The 18,305-nt window shown below is 47.6% G+C and overlaps 1 protein-coding gene across 3 annotated transcripts in view; it reads right to left on the bottom strand.

Moving 5' to 3' along the window:
• Positions 1-18,305, bottom strand: part of EPHA5 (EPH receptor A5) — a 200,857-nt gene that overhangs the window by 16,338 nt on the left and 166,214 nt on the right. For all 3 annotated transcript variants that reach the window (XM_059817456.1, XM_059817457.1, XM_059817458.1), the window contains 6 exons: positions 13,059-13,126; positions 11,498-11,623; positions 10,281-10,466; positions 5,788-5,849; positions 4,397-4,606; positions 2,401-2,550 (listed from right to left, as the gene is read on the bottom strand). In XM_059817456.1, the coding sequence (XP_059673439.1) occupies positions 2,401-2,550; positions 4,397-4,606; positions 5,788-5,849; positions 10,281-10,466; positions 11,498-11,623; positions 13,059-13,126 (802 nt within the window). The remainder of the gene's footprint in view (positions 1-2,400; positions 2,551-4,396; positions 4,607-5,787; positions 5,850-10,280; positions 10,467-11,497; positions 11,624-13,058; positions 13,127-18,305) is intronic.

The following is an 18,305-nucleotide window of genomic DNA, read 5'->3' as shown; positions in this document are numbered from 1 at the left end:
CACCAGTCTGAAGACTAAAAAGCAACCACTGTCATCATTTAGCTTAGCAACCTGTGTAACACAGGCCACAAAATTCCTCTCAACAATTCCTGCGTCAAAGCCTTATCTTGTGGTCAAGTCAAAGCATATTTTTAGATGGCCATCCAGAAACCAGCACAACTTTACAACGTGGTTTGTAGCCTTTGCAGTTACACTGCCTGCCCTACGGCACTGCCCCTCCTTTAAAGCAACCCGGCTGTAACACGGCGAGAATCGTTTTGCTCATCACCAACTGCGCCTGCAAACGATGTGCTTTAATTACAAGCCACGCAACAAGAAACTCCTGTGCAACGGAGTCCAAAATTCATGTGAGCAGAGCCCCTTGGTCCTCCACAGGAAAGCCAATGCTGCGTCTACCGCCACGGATTCTTCTGTCAACCCAAGCAGGGGAGGAAAGAAGAGAAAGCCTTCAGAAGGTGGAGGAGGAAGGCATAAATCGCAGGAGCAACACGCCACAGCACTGAATTAAGTTTCCTCGGCTACCACCATCCAGGCACTTGCCACCTCCACACAGGCAGAGAGGTAACCCAAGCAAAGCCTGAGTGGGAACTGATGCTCATAAACATCTCACAGCCGCTCTGCTTTCTGCTGCTAAAGAAACCAGTCCCCCATCTGCTTCTTCTCAAGCAAGTGTGAAATTCACCCTGTGCCCCACAGTGCACGGAGGCATTTGGGCTTTTCGGAACAGTTGTGCGAAGTGTGGATGTTCACAGCATTACGATCCAGACAAGGGACTCCCCTGGCCACGGAGCGTTATTTCACTAGCACCAGCCTAAATCTGAGCCTGGCATTTACTGAACAACATCTGTGCTATGCTGGTGCATCAGCATTAAAGATAGTTACAGTGCTCAGTGTGACCAAAAAAGCTTGGCTCTCAATTGCTGCATTCTCTGCACAGGCTCTGGAAAAAAGTCTTTGTATTTGATTGAGATAAATCCCTGCGTAGATACACGCTGCTTTACCAAATTCCCTGCCACTGTGATGGCCTCAGCAATGCAGAAGCAGTGGGGCATTCATGCCAAACAACGCGCTCGTCTCCCCGGCAAGAAGCGCAGCGTGACTGTCTCAAAGGTACTGCTCGTTTCCGCGCCTGGACTTGAGGCGAGATGAGACAGCAGCTCAGCGTGACAGGTAGTAACATCCACTGGTGGCAAAGGCCCGCAGACAAAACACGGGAGAAACAGAAGGCTCAGCCAGAGCCTTTGCTGCCGGTGAAACGGCAGAAAGTCACGGGGCCAGGGACGCTGCTCAAAAAAGAAATAAAAGATGAAACATCAGGTGTTGTGACCAGAGGAAAGCCATGGCGGAGGAAGGACCTGCTGGCTCTGCCCAGCCGGCAGCAGCATCTCCGCAGGCGGTAGCGCTGCAGAGATGAAGTGGGAGGGATGAGGAACGACTCCGCTTGCCACACGCGGAGCGACGTGTTTTCCCCACATCACAGAACTGCTTCAGGGGCCCTGTGTGCCTCATGGTGACCCTGACCTCATGCACTAGCTGGCATCCTCAGAGACCTCCACCCGCCACGGTTCTCAGAGGTGTGAAGAGGAAGGAGGGACCTTGAAAATCTGGCAACCCCAGGCTTAAACTTTTTTAGCCTTAGACAAGGATAGATGTTGGATGTAGCCCTGCAAAAGGACCGAGAGATCCTTACACAGGCTGGGATCAGAGCTGCAGTCGCAGGGGGACAGTGTCTCCAAGCATCTCCCTGTCTGGAGATGCTTCAGAGGGTGGCCCTGAGGTCAGAGGCTCACGGGGGCACCGGGGCCCAGGAGCAAGGCGACACAACTCGAAGGGTGCTGTACAAACGAATCATGAGAGCTTGCGTTAGCTCAGACTTAACAAGGCGTTCGCAACGGGAGCAAAACTATGCTCTCCAGATCAGCAATGCAAGAGCAACTGGGACGCAGCTCTCTGGACTGCTGTCTCTAGATCAAATCACCCAGCTTTTGTGCAGGGAAACAAAGCCACGACTCTCTTGAGTTTCTGCTTTACGTGGCAGCAGGAGTTTGAACACGCAATTGAAACGCTGCCGGTTTATCAGCATCTATCCCCTGGCAGACCTTTGTCATTAAGCAGAGGAGGGCCCGGCTCCAGCTCTAACAGCATTAGTGAAGCTCCAGCGGTCTGCTGGGGAAGCAGGCTTGCTCTGTGCAGACACATTTCCCTCCGCGCACAGCCTGTTCTGGGCTGCTGCTGCAGAAAAAGAGCATCAAATGGGAGGATCGTTTTTGTCTGGCATGGGGGAGCAAAGCCATTTTTACAGCGTCTCTCCTCCTCTCGTCCCCATCCTGCCTCTCCGACTGCAGAATGAACGCCGAGCCCTCAAAGTCCCATCACGCGGCAGCTCTCGCACGTGCTTACATCTTGGTTTGTCATTTCCCAGTAAGGCCTCTCGCCGTAGGACATCACCTCCCACATCACGATGCCGTAGCTCCAGACGTCGCTGGCCGATGTGAATTTGCGGAAGGCGATCGCTTCGGGTGCTGTCCATCGGATGGGGATCTTCCCTCCCTAGAAGGAAAAGGAAAGGAAAAAAAAACCCAAAAACCAGATTGCAGAGGAGGGCAGAGAACATGCAAAAGAGGACGAAACAGCACTTCTTAGAGCACCGAGGGATGTTATTTTCTCTCTGGAAAGAGACATCGAATTTTAAAGTAAATCTGTTTGACAGCATGGGGCCCCTTTCCACATTATCTGAGCCCATAAGCATTTGTAGGCTGCCTACTAATTGGCTGTCCTGAAGGTTTGTTGTTTGAATGCTGTTTGAATGCTGGGACATGTATAGGATCAACATCTCAATTATGTTGCACGGGTTGGTGGGGGAATACAGTTCCTCCGTTTCTGAGAGCGAGCCGGGGAGGAACAGACAGCTCTGAAGCTGAGGAAGACTTTGATCTAATGAGGGCTTCATGCAAATTGCTGCAGAAATAATGCCCTTTTTTCCTTTTTTTTTTTTTTTTTAAATGCAGTCCCGATCCTGCAGAGAGACCTGCGTAGCAGGCACAGAAATCTGTGTGTGCAAAGACCAGCCTGCTTGGCCTCTGCTGTGGGACTGAAAATGATGCCACAGCTGTCAAATGTGCTTTGCCGTTTCCTTTTCCCCTTTCTACCATTTTGGAAACCAAACTTCAGACCAGCTCTGAGAAGGAATTGGGGAGGGAAAGGGGAGTTCGGATTAAGGAATACTTTTCTCATTGGGTTTAAAGAGTTGTCTCCCTTGATTTGTATCAAAATGTATTTTACCGTGAAGTCCCTTCCTCTCCGTGTTGAGCTAAATACTGGAAGGTCTCCCTGAATGCCCCCTAACGGTGTTTGTTCTGGGAAAAAGGTAGAGTTTGGAACACATTTTCAAAGCAAATTTTAAAAAGTCCCTTCTTCCAATAATTATTTATCTACAGGCTTATCGGCACATGCCTGAAGTGAGGGGCCAGGCTCTCAGCAGTGCCAGTTAGCCCACGGCAGCGCAGGGCAGCCACAGCAGCGCTGGCTGAGACCCCTCCAGCCCGCAGGAAGGCTCCGGTCCAGCCGTGCCCTGAGTCCCGTCATGGGGCCGTGACTGCCAAGAGCTGAAAGACCTTTCCCAGATCTCCGCGGGAACTGGGAACGTGACCCAGAGAGCTCCCACCACCCGTAAAACAATATCCTTGGAAAAACACGCTAATAGGACACGTCCAGGCGTGCCAATCGCTGCCGTGAATATTGGAGGCTCTCTCCAAGTCTGTGTTGCTGAGGATGGGTCTTGTCCACAACCTCTCCCCAGCGCTGGGGCCACGGGGCCTCGCACTGGGATGGGCGGGCTGATGCCCTGAAAGGATGGATCCAGGACGGAAAGGGCCAGAGCAATAAGGCTGGAGCAGCTCTTCCTCAGGCTGGGGGAAACCATCCTCAACAGGGTAATGTCGAGGGCACTGTGCGTCATTTGCAACAGGCATTACATGCTTACCAATGTTTTAAAAGGGTCAAATTGTCCAGAAGACCATGGCTTACGTCTCTACGTGGGTGCCTACGGAAAGCACTTGCTCTTGCTCTTTCCTCCTTTCGGCATTCCCCAAAGAGGACGGAATAGAGCTGGGAGCGCGGCACCTTTGCAAAGTTCGCTATTTGACTCAGGTGCCCAACATGAACTTAAAAGTTATTAGTTAAGTTCTGCCTTATTCGGCCATCCTCACCACAAAGTTACAGGCATTTGCAAAATTAATCTGATAACGATTAACTGGTAACGCCTGGCCAAACCCTCGTGCACAGTTTAGAGGCTCTGGATTCATAGAAACCTCTTTCCTAGAGAGCCTGAACACCAAAATGTGGTGGGGAATACATTTTTCTTGAGCTCAATCAGTTTGGTATCCTTGTAACTCACCCTGGTTGTGTACGCTGCTTCGGGGTCATCTTCTAGGACTCTGGAGAGGCCGAAGTCTGACACCTTGCAGACTAAGTTGCTGTTGATTAAGATATTCCTGGCGGCCAGATCTCTGTGTACATAACCCATGTCAGACAGGTACTTCATTCCTGACGCAATGCCCCGCAGCATCCCGACCAGTTGAATGACCGTGAACTGCCCATCGTTCTTCTGCAAAAGGAAGGAGACATTTGATCAGTTGAGAGTCTCTGCACCCTCAGCATGGCGTGTGCATGAATAAAAATGTAAAAGCAAGTCTCCAGGGAAGAAAACCAGGGAAATTAATAATTCATTACTCTAATGCTCTGACCACGAAGCTTTTCAAACTTTCACTGTTTGGATTAGGATCTCTAGAGACAAAGCTAAGGAAATGTAGTTCTTTTAACTGGAGATCAAGGAGCGAGCTATTTCCACTGGTGACTGATAAAGAGACTGTGACTGGGAATGAACACATGCAGTTATGTGTATAAAGGCACCGGGGTGGGCTGTCTCTGAGTCAGCCAACTGAATGGCACCAAGTTGCATGGAAAGCACAGAATCATAGAATCACAGAATCGTCCAGGTTGGAAAAGACCCTTAAGATTGTCAAGTCCAACCGTACACCTAACACTGCCAAGTCCACCACTAAACCATGTCCCGAAGCGCCTCATCCACACGTCTTTTAAATCCCTCCAGGGATGGTGACTCCACCACCTCCTGGGCAGCCTGTTCCAGTGTCTGACAACCCTTTCAGTGAAGAAGTTCTTCCTAATATCCAGCCTGAACCTCCCCTGGTGCAACTTGAGGCCATTTCCTCTTGTCCTATCACTTGTCACTTGGGAGAAGAGACCAACACCCACCTCCCCACAACCCCCTTTCAGGTAGTTGTAGAGAGTGAGAAGGTCTCCCCTCAGCCTCCTTTTCTCCTACCTCCAGAGGTCCACATGTGAATATTTGGGGGTGGAGGCCACACCCCATTGCTAACCACTTCTCCTATCCTCCCTTCTCTAGCTCTTACGCTTCATGGAAAAAACTCTGACAAGTCTGGGCTTTGCCATGATGCAGTGTGGATGCGCTCTTGAAACACATCAAATTTTGCAGGGTAAGTTAATCATCATTTCCATGCAGCAGACTGCCTTCTAAAATAAACATAATATCCTCCAATTTATTCTTATCTGTTTGTATCAATGCACGAACCAGGTCCTTCATGATGCTGTATAAATATAGATCAAACAGACAACTGAGCTACTCCTGCCTCCAGAGAGCATCAACTGCTGGACCAGCACCCAGCAAACATTTTCACTGATATTAACCATCTGCAAAGAACCCAAACTTTAACCAAGGCCCTCCTGGAAAAAGGGTCTAAGTATTACCTTTAAAAATGTATCCAGAGAACCGTTCTCCATGTATTCAGTCACTATCATTACTGGTTTGCCTGGGAAAAAAAGTGCACGAGTTTGTTAGCAATATATTTAAAAAACACGAACAATAATAAAGTCTTTTCATAATGCGTCTGAATGTGAATATACAGCCCTGCAACAGTAAATCTACACCAAGACGCTGCTGTCCCAGGAGGATGACAGTAGTTTCTGCCAGAGTATATGTAGAACCAGGGGAATCGAGGAGGAGGGGATGAAAAAGTAGTCCCGTATTACGGGTGGGGTACCAAGCCCTAGAGAGTTTAGATGGCTGTTTGAGGAAGAGGTTGCAAGCTGAACCCAGGCAACCCATGCACAACCTTCTCCTCATCTCCGTGGACAAGCTGAAAGCTTGCGGAGGCCAAATTGCTCACTGCGACCTCTTTGGGCTCTTCCCTACGGCTTCAACACCCTGAAGGAACAACGGGAGCCCAACAGGAGCGACCAGGATGATCTGAAGGATCTATCTGAGCTTGGCAGCCACCAAAACTAAGACCAGGAAAGGAGGGGATTACATCCCTAGTAATTCAAGTAATCCCATGTGACTGCCCTTGTAAACATGTCTGGAAGTAAGAAAAGGAATATTTATGCTGCAGAACGAAAGCGAGTTAAGTATGGAATGAGTGCGAGTGGAAATCAAAATAAAAGTTCTTAACAAAAGACCTGGTCTCCTATTGTTGACAGGAATAATAATGTTTTTCCAAATCCATTTGATTAATTTTCATGCCCGAGTCATTTTAATGCTAATTATATATAGGTTTTTCTCAGTTTTTATATCTAATTTCTCGCTAGCTTGCCACAATGACATAGCAATAATTAATGTGGTGTGCTCCAGCCCTTGTAAATTCAATGAAACCTTATAAGAACATGTAAATTATTTTTTATTTAAATCAATTTCCATTAGCTAACATGAAGCACAGACAAAAGAGGAGCTGTCAATTATTTGTAAAGTGCATTATAATGTCTTTCATAGAAATGATCAACGAGAGCTGCCGTGTGTCATAACACGCGCATGAAGGTAAATGCTCCTCAGAATCGGCGCATGTTCTGCCATTTAGATTGATCTTAATCTTCTCACTTTCCTGTTACCTTCACTATTTGCCTAATTTACTGCTTAATTATCTACATAATAAAGGTAATTGTGAACTTGTCAATCAAAACACTCATTGTTGTGCAGATACTACCTTTGCAGCGTGAGGGACCTGCGCCGCTTCAATCCTTTTAAGTTAATATCACAGCTACTGCCTGAGCTCGGAGCTTGCTGAAAGTATTACTTTTGATATGAGAAATGCACCTCGGGGCCATGAAAAATATCGGTGAGTTCCAAACAAAATAATAGGCCCCATCTTCAAGGATGACAGCCACCTGTCTACGCACAACGTGGGCTGCGTGCAGGAGGGAGGAGAGATCTCGGGTGACGTTGCAAACATGTCAGTGGCTATGCAGGGAAGGAAAATCCCAATCTCAATTTTTTAAAATTTTTTTTGGTTTTAAACACTAAAGCCCTGACTGTAGCACGGGGTCCCTTATCTCTGACACTTCAAGGCAGCATTGCAGCGAGACTGGTGCCTCGTTACGCCACCACCCTTGGGGACCTCCTTCAGGCTCCTGCCTTTGGTTGCCATCAGAGAAGAGAAAATAAGATTTCTGGCGCTTGCGTTTCATTATCTGACTGCTGCAGGTTGACAGTAATCGTGGAATAAATTAGCCCCATATCCAAGAGCATGGAAATAAAGACACAAATAGAGTAACTTCCAACAAAGTAAATTAAAAGTAAACACCAGCCCTTCTAAAGCGCTGGGCTGATGCTCCGTGTCAGCAGGGCTCCCTCCCGCTGGCATTCCGGGCCCGTAAAATGCGTGTGGATGTCATTCATATCAATGTAGTAATGCAATGTGCACACCGCCAGCTCAACCAAAGGGGATGCGAATGAAAACAGGACCGTCATTACCTTTGTAAAGCAGAAATAGCTAAGGGCTTGTCTGCACGGGGACAATGGAGACGATTAATCCAAATTAACTAAGGTGTGCATTTGAACTAGATTAGTTAAATGGTATTAAGCCCCTGCGCGGATATTCTCATTCAGAATTAAAAATGGCCTAATTCCATTGAAATTAATTTACTTCCAAAGTAAATCATGATGCAGCAAAGATGTTTTATCCTAAAGATCTGAATCTACCATAGGCCAATGTCTAAAACACTGAAGGGAAAAAGAAGTTAAACAATACTTTGAGACAGCAGCATAGTTTGGGATTCATAAAGGTTGTTTTTGGTCCAATTACAAGAAAAGAAAAAAGCTGGGAAGATGCTCCAGATGCCCGATGGAAACAATTTTGAGTACAGTAAAGAGGCATTTACTGAGCTAATGAGGAGCTCAGGGTGCGCGCATCCCCCTGCATCCAAACTCCAGTCGCTCCAAGTCCAATTTAGAAGCAAAGCTCCCGGAGTTTCCACGGCCTTTGCAGCAGACGGTCACTTTATATGAAAGGCAGCTGGCTAGGGAGGCACATCCTCTCTCAAAGTGGGATTCCCACCCATCCCCTGAGGCCCCGGCAGCCAGAAAGACTCAAGCCTGTGTCAGCAGCAGCTTTTTTATGGATTTATAATCGTCACTCGCTTCCTGCCCAATATCCCACATCCCTGCAGGGCTAGAAATGGGAGCTTTTATGTATTAAGGGCTACGCAAGGTGACCCCGAGAGATTTTGACATTTATTCAATTTTTGGGAGAAACCTATCTCCGTTATTTTTTTCCTTTTCTTAAAAGTTTTAGGAAATGCCATTTCAAGGAAAAATGCAAGAAAAGGCTTTTGATTGCTAAATAGCATTGATTTTGCGTAGGTTATAAGGATATGAAGCGGACAAACAGCTAGCGTCTCTGGACCTTCTCTACTGCAGCTCTGAAAAAGCACTAATTTTGGAGACGCTGCCTCTGATGAATGACAACTGGTACTAACAGCAGCCCCACGGCCTCAAACGCCGGCATTTGAACGGTAGTAGATAAGCTCTGACATTACCAGCCACGAGGACGAGAGGGGAGTCAGCCATTCACACTTGTGAGGCTGGTGCTTCTTCAGCTAGCAAAAACTTCCCGAAACACTTCAACTATATCCTAAAATAAAGGAGTAGTTGTTTTCAGCAACAAAACCCTTGATGCAAATAACGTAGATCCTCCAAGGCTTTAAAAGGGAAGACTAACAACACCTCTGCACCTTTGCCACAGCCTCAGCACGGCACCAGCAGCCGGGGAAGCTTGGGCTGGGCACATTCGGATGTGCCGTCCCTTCCTCTGCCCTTATCGTTAGTGCTTACAGTAATCTGGAGAAGAACCGGGCTGGGAAAAGTTACGGAAGGTTATTTTGCTAACCGAGCAGTCAGACCTCAGTAACTCTCGTGCTGGGGTGTTTTGCCAGCCGTTTCACATTTTCCCCAAGCCTTCGATCCCTCTGATAATCTATATGCCGGCACCAAGGGCAACTATTACCACTGGCATCACTAGCAGATCCCAGAGGGAGCTTGCCTTCATCGTGGTGGTTTTACACAGTCCTGTCCTCTTCAGCTACACCCCCACTCTTCTCCCCTGCTTCTGGAAAGCAAAACTTCAGCTAGCTTCTGTCCTTGCTCACATCCCGTGTGAGCGATCACAAGGCTCAGCGCTACCCTCCTGCGGGCTTTGCTTCAGTGGTTTCTCAAAATATGATGGCTGGAAATCATCAGGGGTTGTGGGTTTGGTTTGGTTGGTTTTTTTTTTTCCCCAGACTCTTGGTAGCAAAATCCTCCCCGTTTCCCCGCCAAGGAAATCGCTTCCCACTTCTTGGTAGATCTTTGCTCACCCTGGGACCCATGTGATTTCAAAAGTAAACAAATAAAGGCAGGAATAAGAAGGGAGCCCGCTCAAAAAATTTAGCGGGTGGCCCGGCGTCGCTGCGTTCAAAAGGCTCTTGCATTTTGCAGGCGGTAGGTGCTGCTGAACTACTTGCAAGGCAGAAGTCAGGCAGCACACTGCGCCGGCGTTCAGACGTCCCGGGCGTACCGCCGCCTCCACCACCCACCCACCGCCCGAGGCTGGCCGGGCGTATCATCTCCTATTGCTGCTGCGTTTAATTTCGGGCCTTTGAAGAGGGGTTTTCTCTTAGCCCATGCATATTATGCCCAAGTGAGGCAAGGTTTGCAGAGGGAGTTAATGTATTTTATCATTTTAGCCATTATCTAGCCATTCTAGCTGGAAGAACGCCGAAATCCTTCGGGCACAAACCCCCTTTACAATGTTGGGGAACCTGTTCCTGGCCAGACCTACAAAGCATGACATTTCAGGCAAGGAGAGTTCACTGTTTTTTGAGAAATTATGAAAGGCGCAGAGAAAAGGCGAGTTACCCGAGTCTTCCTCCCCTAACCAACTCTCCCATCAGCCAGAGCTCAAGGCCAGCAGTCCGCAGCAACTTGTACCTACTTTTTGTCACGACGCCTTCCAGGTGGATGATGTTGGGGTGGTCAAACTGCCCCATGATGCTTGCTTCTCCCAAGAAATCTCGCCTCTGTTTCTCCGTGTAGCCCACCTTTAGGGTTTTGATAGCCACCGGAAACTCGCGCTTTCCCTGCAGCTTCAGCCGCCCGCTGCAGACTTCCCCAAACTCACCTTCAGAGAAAAATCAGAAAGAACAGGATCACAGCACATCAAAGGAATGCGTGGCGCATGTCCGTCTACAGCATGCAGCCCGGCCCCTATAGATAGCTGATTGAAAGCATGCAGGGCTGTCCCGCATTCATGGATGTGGAAAGCTGAACATCACAGCGATCACCATCACAAATAGCCGGCATACCACAAGCCAAGTAATCCACAAGCAGAAGAAAACTAGGAAGAAAAATGTCATTTTCCTATATTTAAAGAGCTACGGTCTATATTCCATTGGGCTTTTTCCTCATTTCATGTTTTTGTCTACTAGATGAGAAAGTCCTGTCACATCCTATATCATCGCCCTGTGTAGATAGCTGTAAAACACAAGCCACTTCATTTTTAATCTTCCTTTGGTAAATTACGTAGATGGAATGCTGTTAGCCTTTCACAGCAACATATATTTTTATAGACTATAAACCCTTTCCGATTTTATGACCGCCTTTTTTAAAAAGCAACTCAAATGGATTTTTTTTTCTTTTTTTCTGGTGAACAGTAAATTACCTCCAAAAACACAATTTCAGGGGATAGAAAATATTCCTAACGTTGGATGCAAGACCAAACAAACAGTTTAAATGGAAAGAAATGGGAGTGTCTTCTTTTAACCAAGGAAGTTAAAAGCTCTGGACTTTGGTTTGTGCTTTTTTTCTCTCCCAGATCACTTCTTATTCTTAATTTTGGCTTTGAGACTGACCATAATGGGGGAGGAGAAGAAGGTGGAAAGAACCTGAAACTTAAGTGACTCATTTCCCTTAGCATCCATCGAAATAACTCAGCTTGGTCCAAACGTGACTATTTTCTGCCGTTTTCAGTTCAGTCTCTGAATTTCAAAACCACAGACAATGACAGGCTTGTCCCCAGCTTCAGCTGGAAGATGGTCCCTATCACTTGCAGGGTACCTAGCAGCACTAATATTTCACGGCCCTTCCCAGATCTCTCGTGTTAAGAAAGCCAACTCTCCGCGCTGCTACGGGTCACAAAATGCATTTCCATACCAGCTCCGATAACTCTTTCAATGGTTATGCACGAAGCTTCAATTTCCTTAGCAAACTCGTGGACGGCTTGATTAGGGTCCTCGTAGGTGTGGGGGTCAATGTAGGTCCTTACTCCAGGCAGCTTAACTGCAAACACAAATTAAGAGCGTTAACGGCACATGGCACAACAGAAGATGGGCCATACACACTCGGGTCCCTGGCACTCTGCTTTGCTGGAAAACATTGCAGCAGGGAAACCTGTTCCTACGGGAAAAATGAATAGCATTCTTGGAAAATTACATGTAGTTTATGTGACGTACGTGCAACTTCATCGTATTTAGAAAAGCACACGATAGTGCTCAGCTGAAACAACGCGCAGCTGAAAATCCCTCTCGGTGCTGCGTAACGGGCTGCTCTGGGGTCTGGTGCAAAAGGATCGCCTTCTGGGTCTGGAAAGGGTACGCCAGGAGGAAAAGTACAAAAAGCAAACTGTTAAGGGACGAATTTGCAAAGCAAGTTGGATGGATGGGGGTTGATAAAGAGCTTGCAATAAATCATGCCCTACCAGTCACATATTAGCTAATCAATCGGCCACATTATTTCAGATGGAGTTACTGAGATTTAAATGAACTGAATATTTGCACTACAAAGCCTGTGGGTTGTACCAGTATAAATATAATCAATAGCAGGCTTTTTCTCCAGGACTTGAGAGGGGAAAAAAGTATTTTCATTATCCATATTATAAGTTTGTTTTGACAATCATTAAGGCTACTCACATGAAGAACGGCTCATCAGTCTAATAAGACACACACAGCTACATTACACTGTGGCTCTTAATTGATTTGCTTCCTGCTGCCTTCATTACATAGTGCTAATGGAAATCTGACTTTCACTCAAGAAGCGTTTGCCTTTTCCACCCCAAAAGGCACCTCGCTGTTACCCATCCCCAGATCCCACAGCGCTTGACGAAGGAAGCCTTCAAACACTGGCTTTGGAGGTACGTAAGGGCTGATAGTAACCAAGAGATGTACTTTCCAGCATCAGCGCAGAGGTTTTTTGTAGATAAGGGCGTTAACACAGCATTTCCGAAAGCTTCCTAGGAGCAAGAAGTAGGCGTTATTCCTCGCGCCTCTGCAGAGGCATCCAAGGCAAAGAGTAGCTGCGGGCTTGGTCCCCACGGCTGGCTGGGGTGGAGCAAGGGCTTCAAACGTATTCTGGACTGATGCCTCCAGACCGCAAAAATGTGGACTTGGTATGTGCGGACCAGGCAAAATTAACAGCACCTTGGGTCATACACGAAGACAGAGGAACAGAACAAAACGGCTCGCTAGCGAGACCTGCTGCAAACGTACAGCTGTGCATAGCTGGGAACGTATAAGGACTGGTCAAACGTTCAGTTCTCCGTGGGGCGTAGAGCAGGGGCAGGTGGGGACTTACTGAATAACGCAACAAAATTCTTTTGTGAATTACCAGCAAAACCAGAGGGTTTTTTTTTCTTTTTGAAAAAACCAAACCCTCAGTTGTATTTCTCATCACCACAGAGCGCCAAAACCACATATATACATGTTCGATCTTTACTCACTGTGGCCGTTATGAAAATGCATCTTTTCTTCTTCTGGATCTTGTTTAGCCTTGCTATAGCCACATCGCCTGCAAAAAAAAAGAACGAACAGAAGAGTGGTTTTGCCTCTGGTATGGCAGAACCCCGCTCTTTACTTCAAATCACATAAAGCACAAAAACCCAGAGCAGCGACAAATCCAACCTCTCTAGCAGCTGTATTGCTGCTGTCCCAGTTTTAGCTCATCAAATTTCCCTAATGGGATTCAGGGCCCAAGGCCCACTGATTTTCAATTGGACTTGTGTTTCCAAATCCCACAGATGCCTCTGAACAACTCCGCTCTACCGTACATCTAATTCAGCTGTTACGAAGAAGAAAAAAAAAAAGCAAGAACGCAAGAACGGGAAGGACAATGGAAGGGGAATGGGATGAAAGATTAGAATCGCAGAAGCAAGATCTCCTGGACCGCAGAGCTTTTGCAGGCACCGTGTTGCATGTATTGCATGCTCCCCTTCATCCACTGGGCATTTGCACAGAGCTTTAAATTTTGATACTTTAGATATTACAAGATACCTTGTGTAAACATTAACGCCTTATACGCATGCAAAATAACGGCTTAAAAAACCCCAAACCTGTTGCCTCACTGCCTTCAAGGGTCTCCTATGTACTCCTGGCTCTGATGGGGTTTCCTGCACATCTCCTGTCTTTAGGCAGGTACCGTTCATGCAATCCCCTCTGCCCAGCAGCGGTAAAGCTGGAAGAAGGCACGCAGTCACTGCCTGACCTATCTCGCTCCCACGTTAGCACCAGGCAGTGCAAGGATGCTGCTGAATCCTACCGTGGAGTTGCAACCACAGCCATATGGGAATCGCATCTTCCCCGGGGCATCCTCCTATTAGTCTTTGGCTGCTCTTCCCTGACTCGTCCCTCACCCTTCTCGCTGGTTCTCTGGGCGATGCTCTTGCATTAGCATTAACTGGCTGCTTCGGTGGCATTTCTGAGACCTGCTTCACTTAGACAACCACGTAGGAAGCCACGAGGTAACTGCATAGGCAAGAAGAACTGCTATACACACACACAGATATATATATTTAAAAATACGGGATGAGGTACGCACGATGCACATATACACACCAGTCTTCCCAAGGACCTGATATGATAACTGGATTCAGGAACTGGGTCATCCTTAAAGCAAACTGCATGGACATGAGAGAGAGGGACACTGCTTGGTAGAGTGAAAAACCTGCAACAGACGCCTGCAAGCCAGCCAGCGCGCCGTGGGCTCGCTAGCTGGCACACCTCAAAGCAAGCCTCAGGTTTCCAAGAAGCCACTTAAAGTTGAGAAACTTGGAGTCTTCTCTTCCATTGCTCATGATTTTTGAGATAGGGGGACGTGAGCACTCCAGCATCGCTCACAGCAAGGAGGAGCACGCAATTAGCAGAAACAAAACTGCAATAAGGAGGAGGCAGTAATAGGCATCTGCATGAAACATGCCCTCAGCGTGAAGTCCTATTACAGGGAACTGCTGTCTGCCTGGATGCAAGGGGCCAAGCAGCCTTTCGGCTATAGGATTTTGGCACCGGATTTGTGAAATGATCACGATGACAAACAAAAGCCCCAACATGATGGGACGCACGCACCGCCGCTGAGCTGGCCCCAGCGCAGCTGGACCCCGGAGGGTCGAGGAGGGGAAAAGCAACATGAGCTCCAGGGGTTACTCTGGGAAAGGGGAGCAGGCACACAAGCTTACCTTGGGGAGAAGGGGAGACTTGGGCCAAGGGGAGAGGAGGAAAAACAAGACCGCAAAGGTTGTGCAAGTGCAGTGGACTGGATCGAGAGAAGGTGCAGAAGGCAAGGGGGGAGGCTGACAGGCGGTCTGGGGGCACAGGCAGGGCGATAAACGGGTGGCACTTGATAAACAGCCAGGCTATCGATGCAGGGCGCGATTTCAGCAGCAGTGACCCAGCTGAGACCATCACGCTCTGAACGCAAAACCCACGAGAGTGGCAACAAGGTGCCCGGAGACACGGCTCAGTTATCGCGTGTCGGTGCTTGTCGCCTTGTTCCAGCAGCAGCAGTGCCGTTTCCCGAAGTGGCGCCCTGCCTAATTAACTCACAAACTAAGCACTACGTGTACACGGAGACCCTGGGGGTAAGGGTCATTTCAAAGCGTATTTTGGTGCTCGCAAGCCCTGGGTGAAAACAGATTCTTCTCCTTCTTCATCACACTGCCTCCCCCTTGACGTATGTAAACTAGAGATGGGAGCATCAGTATCAATTCCCACTTCTGGCAACCCCGATTTTTTCTGCTGCAAGTTGCCCAAAGTTACATCAGTTTTCCACAGAGGTAATTTTCTGGATTGAGGCGTATAGCTCAATTTCCCTCTTAAAAATACACAAATGTTTCAATTCATCCTTCTACCAAATGCACATCAACAAAATTTCTTCTGTTCACCTTTTAGAGCAAATGCCCTCATCTCTTCCTCAGGTTTGGAGTACTTCACCTATGAATGAGCTTTTCTAACATTATCCTTTTTACTGCCCGCATTTCCTGATTCTTCGACCACAAAGCGGGAGCAGAGAGGAATGAGGAACATGCCACCGCTTGCGTCCAGTGATCCAAGCACACCTTGATGCACAGCGGTCCATGCTTTACTGCTCCGGGACGCACCCAAAGGGCCAATGCAAACCACTCGGCTCTGGCTGTCCCCCTCTCTCGAGCTGGGTAACACGTACAGCAGCACGTCACATTAGCATAAGAAATCAGGCTCTGGGACCCCCGAAGCATCATCGGAACAAGCCTCGACAGGACATGCCAAAGGGAAATGGCAGCTAGCGGACTGCGACTCTCAAGCAACAGTTGGGCGTCGCTAACAAAGCTTGCTGCGAAACCTGCCTGTTGCAATCACTTGTGCCCTTCGCACGCTCGCTTTCTTAAACTACCCAGAGAAACAAGCCATGTACACGCCGACTGGGGCTAAACCGCACTTCTTCCCTTCTTGACCTTCAGATGCTTTAAATAACACACACAAGCAGTTTTTTCTCCTTTCTTCCCCAACTAAATCCCATAAAAATCTGCTATTTCAAGTTAACAGTCCTGATTCACTACATGAATCTTACTGGCAGATAAAAGTATCTAAATATTGTGGCTTTGTGATATATTTTGGGGGAAGAAAAAGCTCCCGCTTGTTTGTGAAATAATCCATTTCTGCATGTGCGTTTGCTCTTAGTATTTATTGGAAAAGCTGCGACTCAAAAGCCTCCTCGTGGAAAACTCATTCTCTCGTTTATTGTCATCGTACAAACCATAGATTTCCTATATCTTTCCTATAGCACGTACAGCAAAAGCATAAAGATCCTGATGCTCGCTTCACCTCCCACTGAGCTGGAGATACTCAGCCAAAGAGTTAACGTAATTCAGCAGCACACCTGAATCTCAACTCATTTGTGGATTTGTCCCAGTTTCTGTATCTAGAAAGCAGATGTCTTCCTTGCACAGCTCTGCGTTTTTCAATAAAAGTATCAGAGGGAAAAAAAGTGAGACTTTAAATATTCTTAAGGCATCATGTCTTATTTAAAAACTACTTGCAGATTGGCAGGCAGCTCGTAAAATATTTATGGGGCAGATTATAAAAGCGAAGTTGTAAAATGATCCCTATATAGGTTTATAAAATATAGAACGGACGGGTAGAAAGATGAAGAATCCAGCTGGGAAACCAATGCCCGCTGCCTCGCATGGCAGAAGCCAATTCACGGAGAAAAATCCTTCAAGAAACGAGGCAGGAAGACGCTTGCTCTCCCTGCCCGATGGAGACACTTTGCGTCTGACTCTGTGCTTTGGGGTGCCCTTGCTGGGTGCTGTGTGGCCCCCTGGCCCCCCAAGGCATCCCCAAAAAGCACAGAATGCCCAAGGGAAGGAGTTTCCATCTCCCTAGCTGGGGCCACCGCTCTGGTCACAACCCAGGCAGGACACAGTCAGGGGACTGTGGAGCTGGCCCTTGGACATCCAAGCCCTACGGAGTGATGTGGGATAGTCTTTATATACTATTACATACTTTATATACCTTTTTAATAGGCAGAGACCAAAGCGTTTCAGGACACAGCCAAGGCGTTACTGGAAATGCACACGGGGACAGCATTTAGACATCCCCGATGAGGAAAGGGACTTCACCTTGCTGGGTGCAGTCAGTACCATGGAAGGGTTTGCGCCCTGAAGCAGCATGCAATCTCCCGTCCCAGTCCTGCCAAGATTTATACATGTATTTAATCTCTTAAATATAAAATAAACTAACTCTGTGCAATTCTCTGAAACAGAGACAAAACGCCACTTGTTTTTCCGGGGCGAGACGTTTACTTAGAAGCACATCTTTTACAATAAATCAACTTTGAGGAATGCATCCAACCCATCTCGAGCTGTCATTTTACAGGAGATTTGCGAGGACCGCAATGTTGTTGTTTACAAGGGCTTAGTGCTCATTTCAGACTATTTATTCCAAGATGTTAAAGCAATAAGGCTGCATACGTGTTGCAGGGCAGGACTGTGTTCCACCCAGAGGAACAAACAAACAGGGCTCCGTCCATCTGGCCAAGATCCTGTCGCCTCAGCTCACGTGTGGAGACAATAACTTGTTCAGCAAATAGTTTTATCCTGGATAAACAACACCGATACTGAGAGCCAGAGGCTGAAGTCTACCTCTAGCGACGTTGGTCCATGCTCAGCATTCGCCTTTGCTGCTTGCAATCCTAGAATATATTCAGTACCACAAAACCAGGGAATACTCAAGGGACTGGTGTAAAATGAACAGCTTTTATACTGGAAGTTGTTTCCCGTTTTTCTGTTCACTTTCCTCCTGGTTTTTCGATGTCTATAATGAGTTACTTCCACTGCACTGGACCAAACTTTCACCTGGAGTAACCTGGAGCAACCCACGCAGGCTGGGAATCTGGCTCATCCAACTCCTCTATCTACTCTCCAAGTCCTATAAGCTGGAGAACGGGCTCAGAAGAGCAGTGAAAGGTCTTGAGATGACAAGCTAAGAGCTTCGGCTCAGTTCAAAGATACGATGACTGGCCCGAGAGGAACCAGGGGAGGTTCCCCTCCTAAGGGCTGCAGGCTTGCCATCTTCTCAGCTGCTTTCTCAGCCACTGCTGTCCCCCTCCACGGGGTGAGACTCTACCTTCGACCTCCGATTGACTTGGACGCCTTACAAAGGAAGCTTCACGATTCCAGCAGCGGTATTTTTAGCCTTTAGTCTTTCCCTGCCTTTAC

Source organism: Gavia stellata, chromosome 5, assembly GCF_030936135.1.
Source record: "Gavia stellata isolate bGavSte3 chromosome 5, bGavSte3.hap2, whole genome shotgun sequence".
Lineage (NCBI taxonomy): Eukaryota > Metazoa > Chordata > Aves > Gaviiformes > Gaviidae > Gavia > Gavia stellata.
The sequence above is the reverse complement of the archived record's forward strand: the minus strand, read 5'-3'. Positions and strand labels throughout refer to the sequence as shown.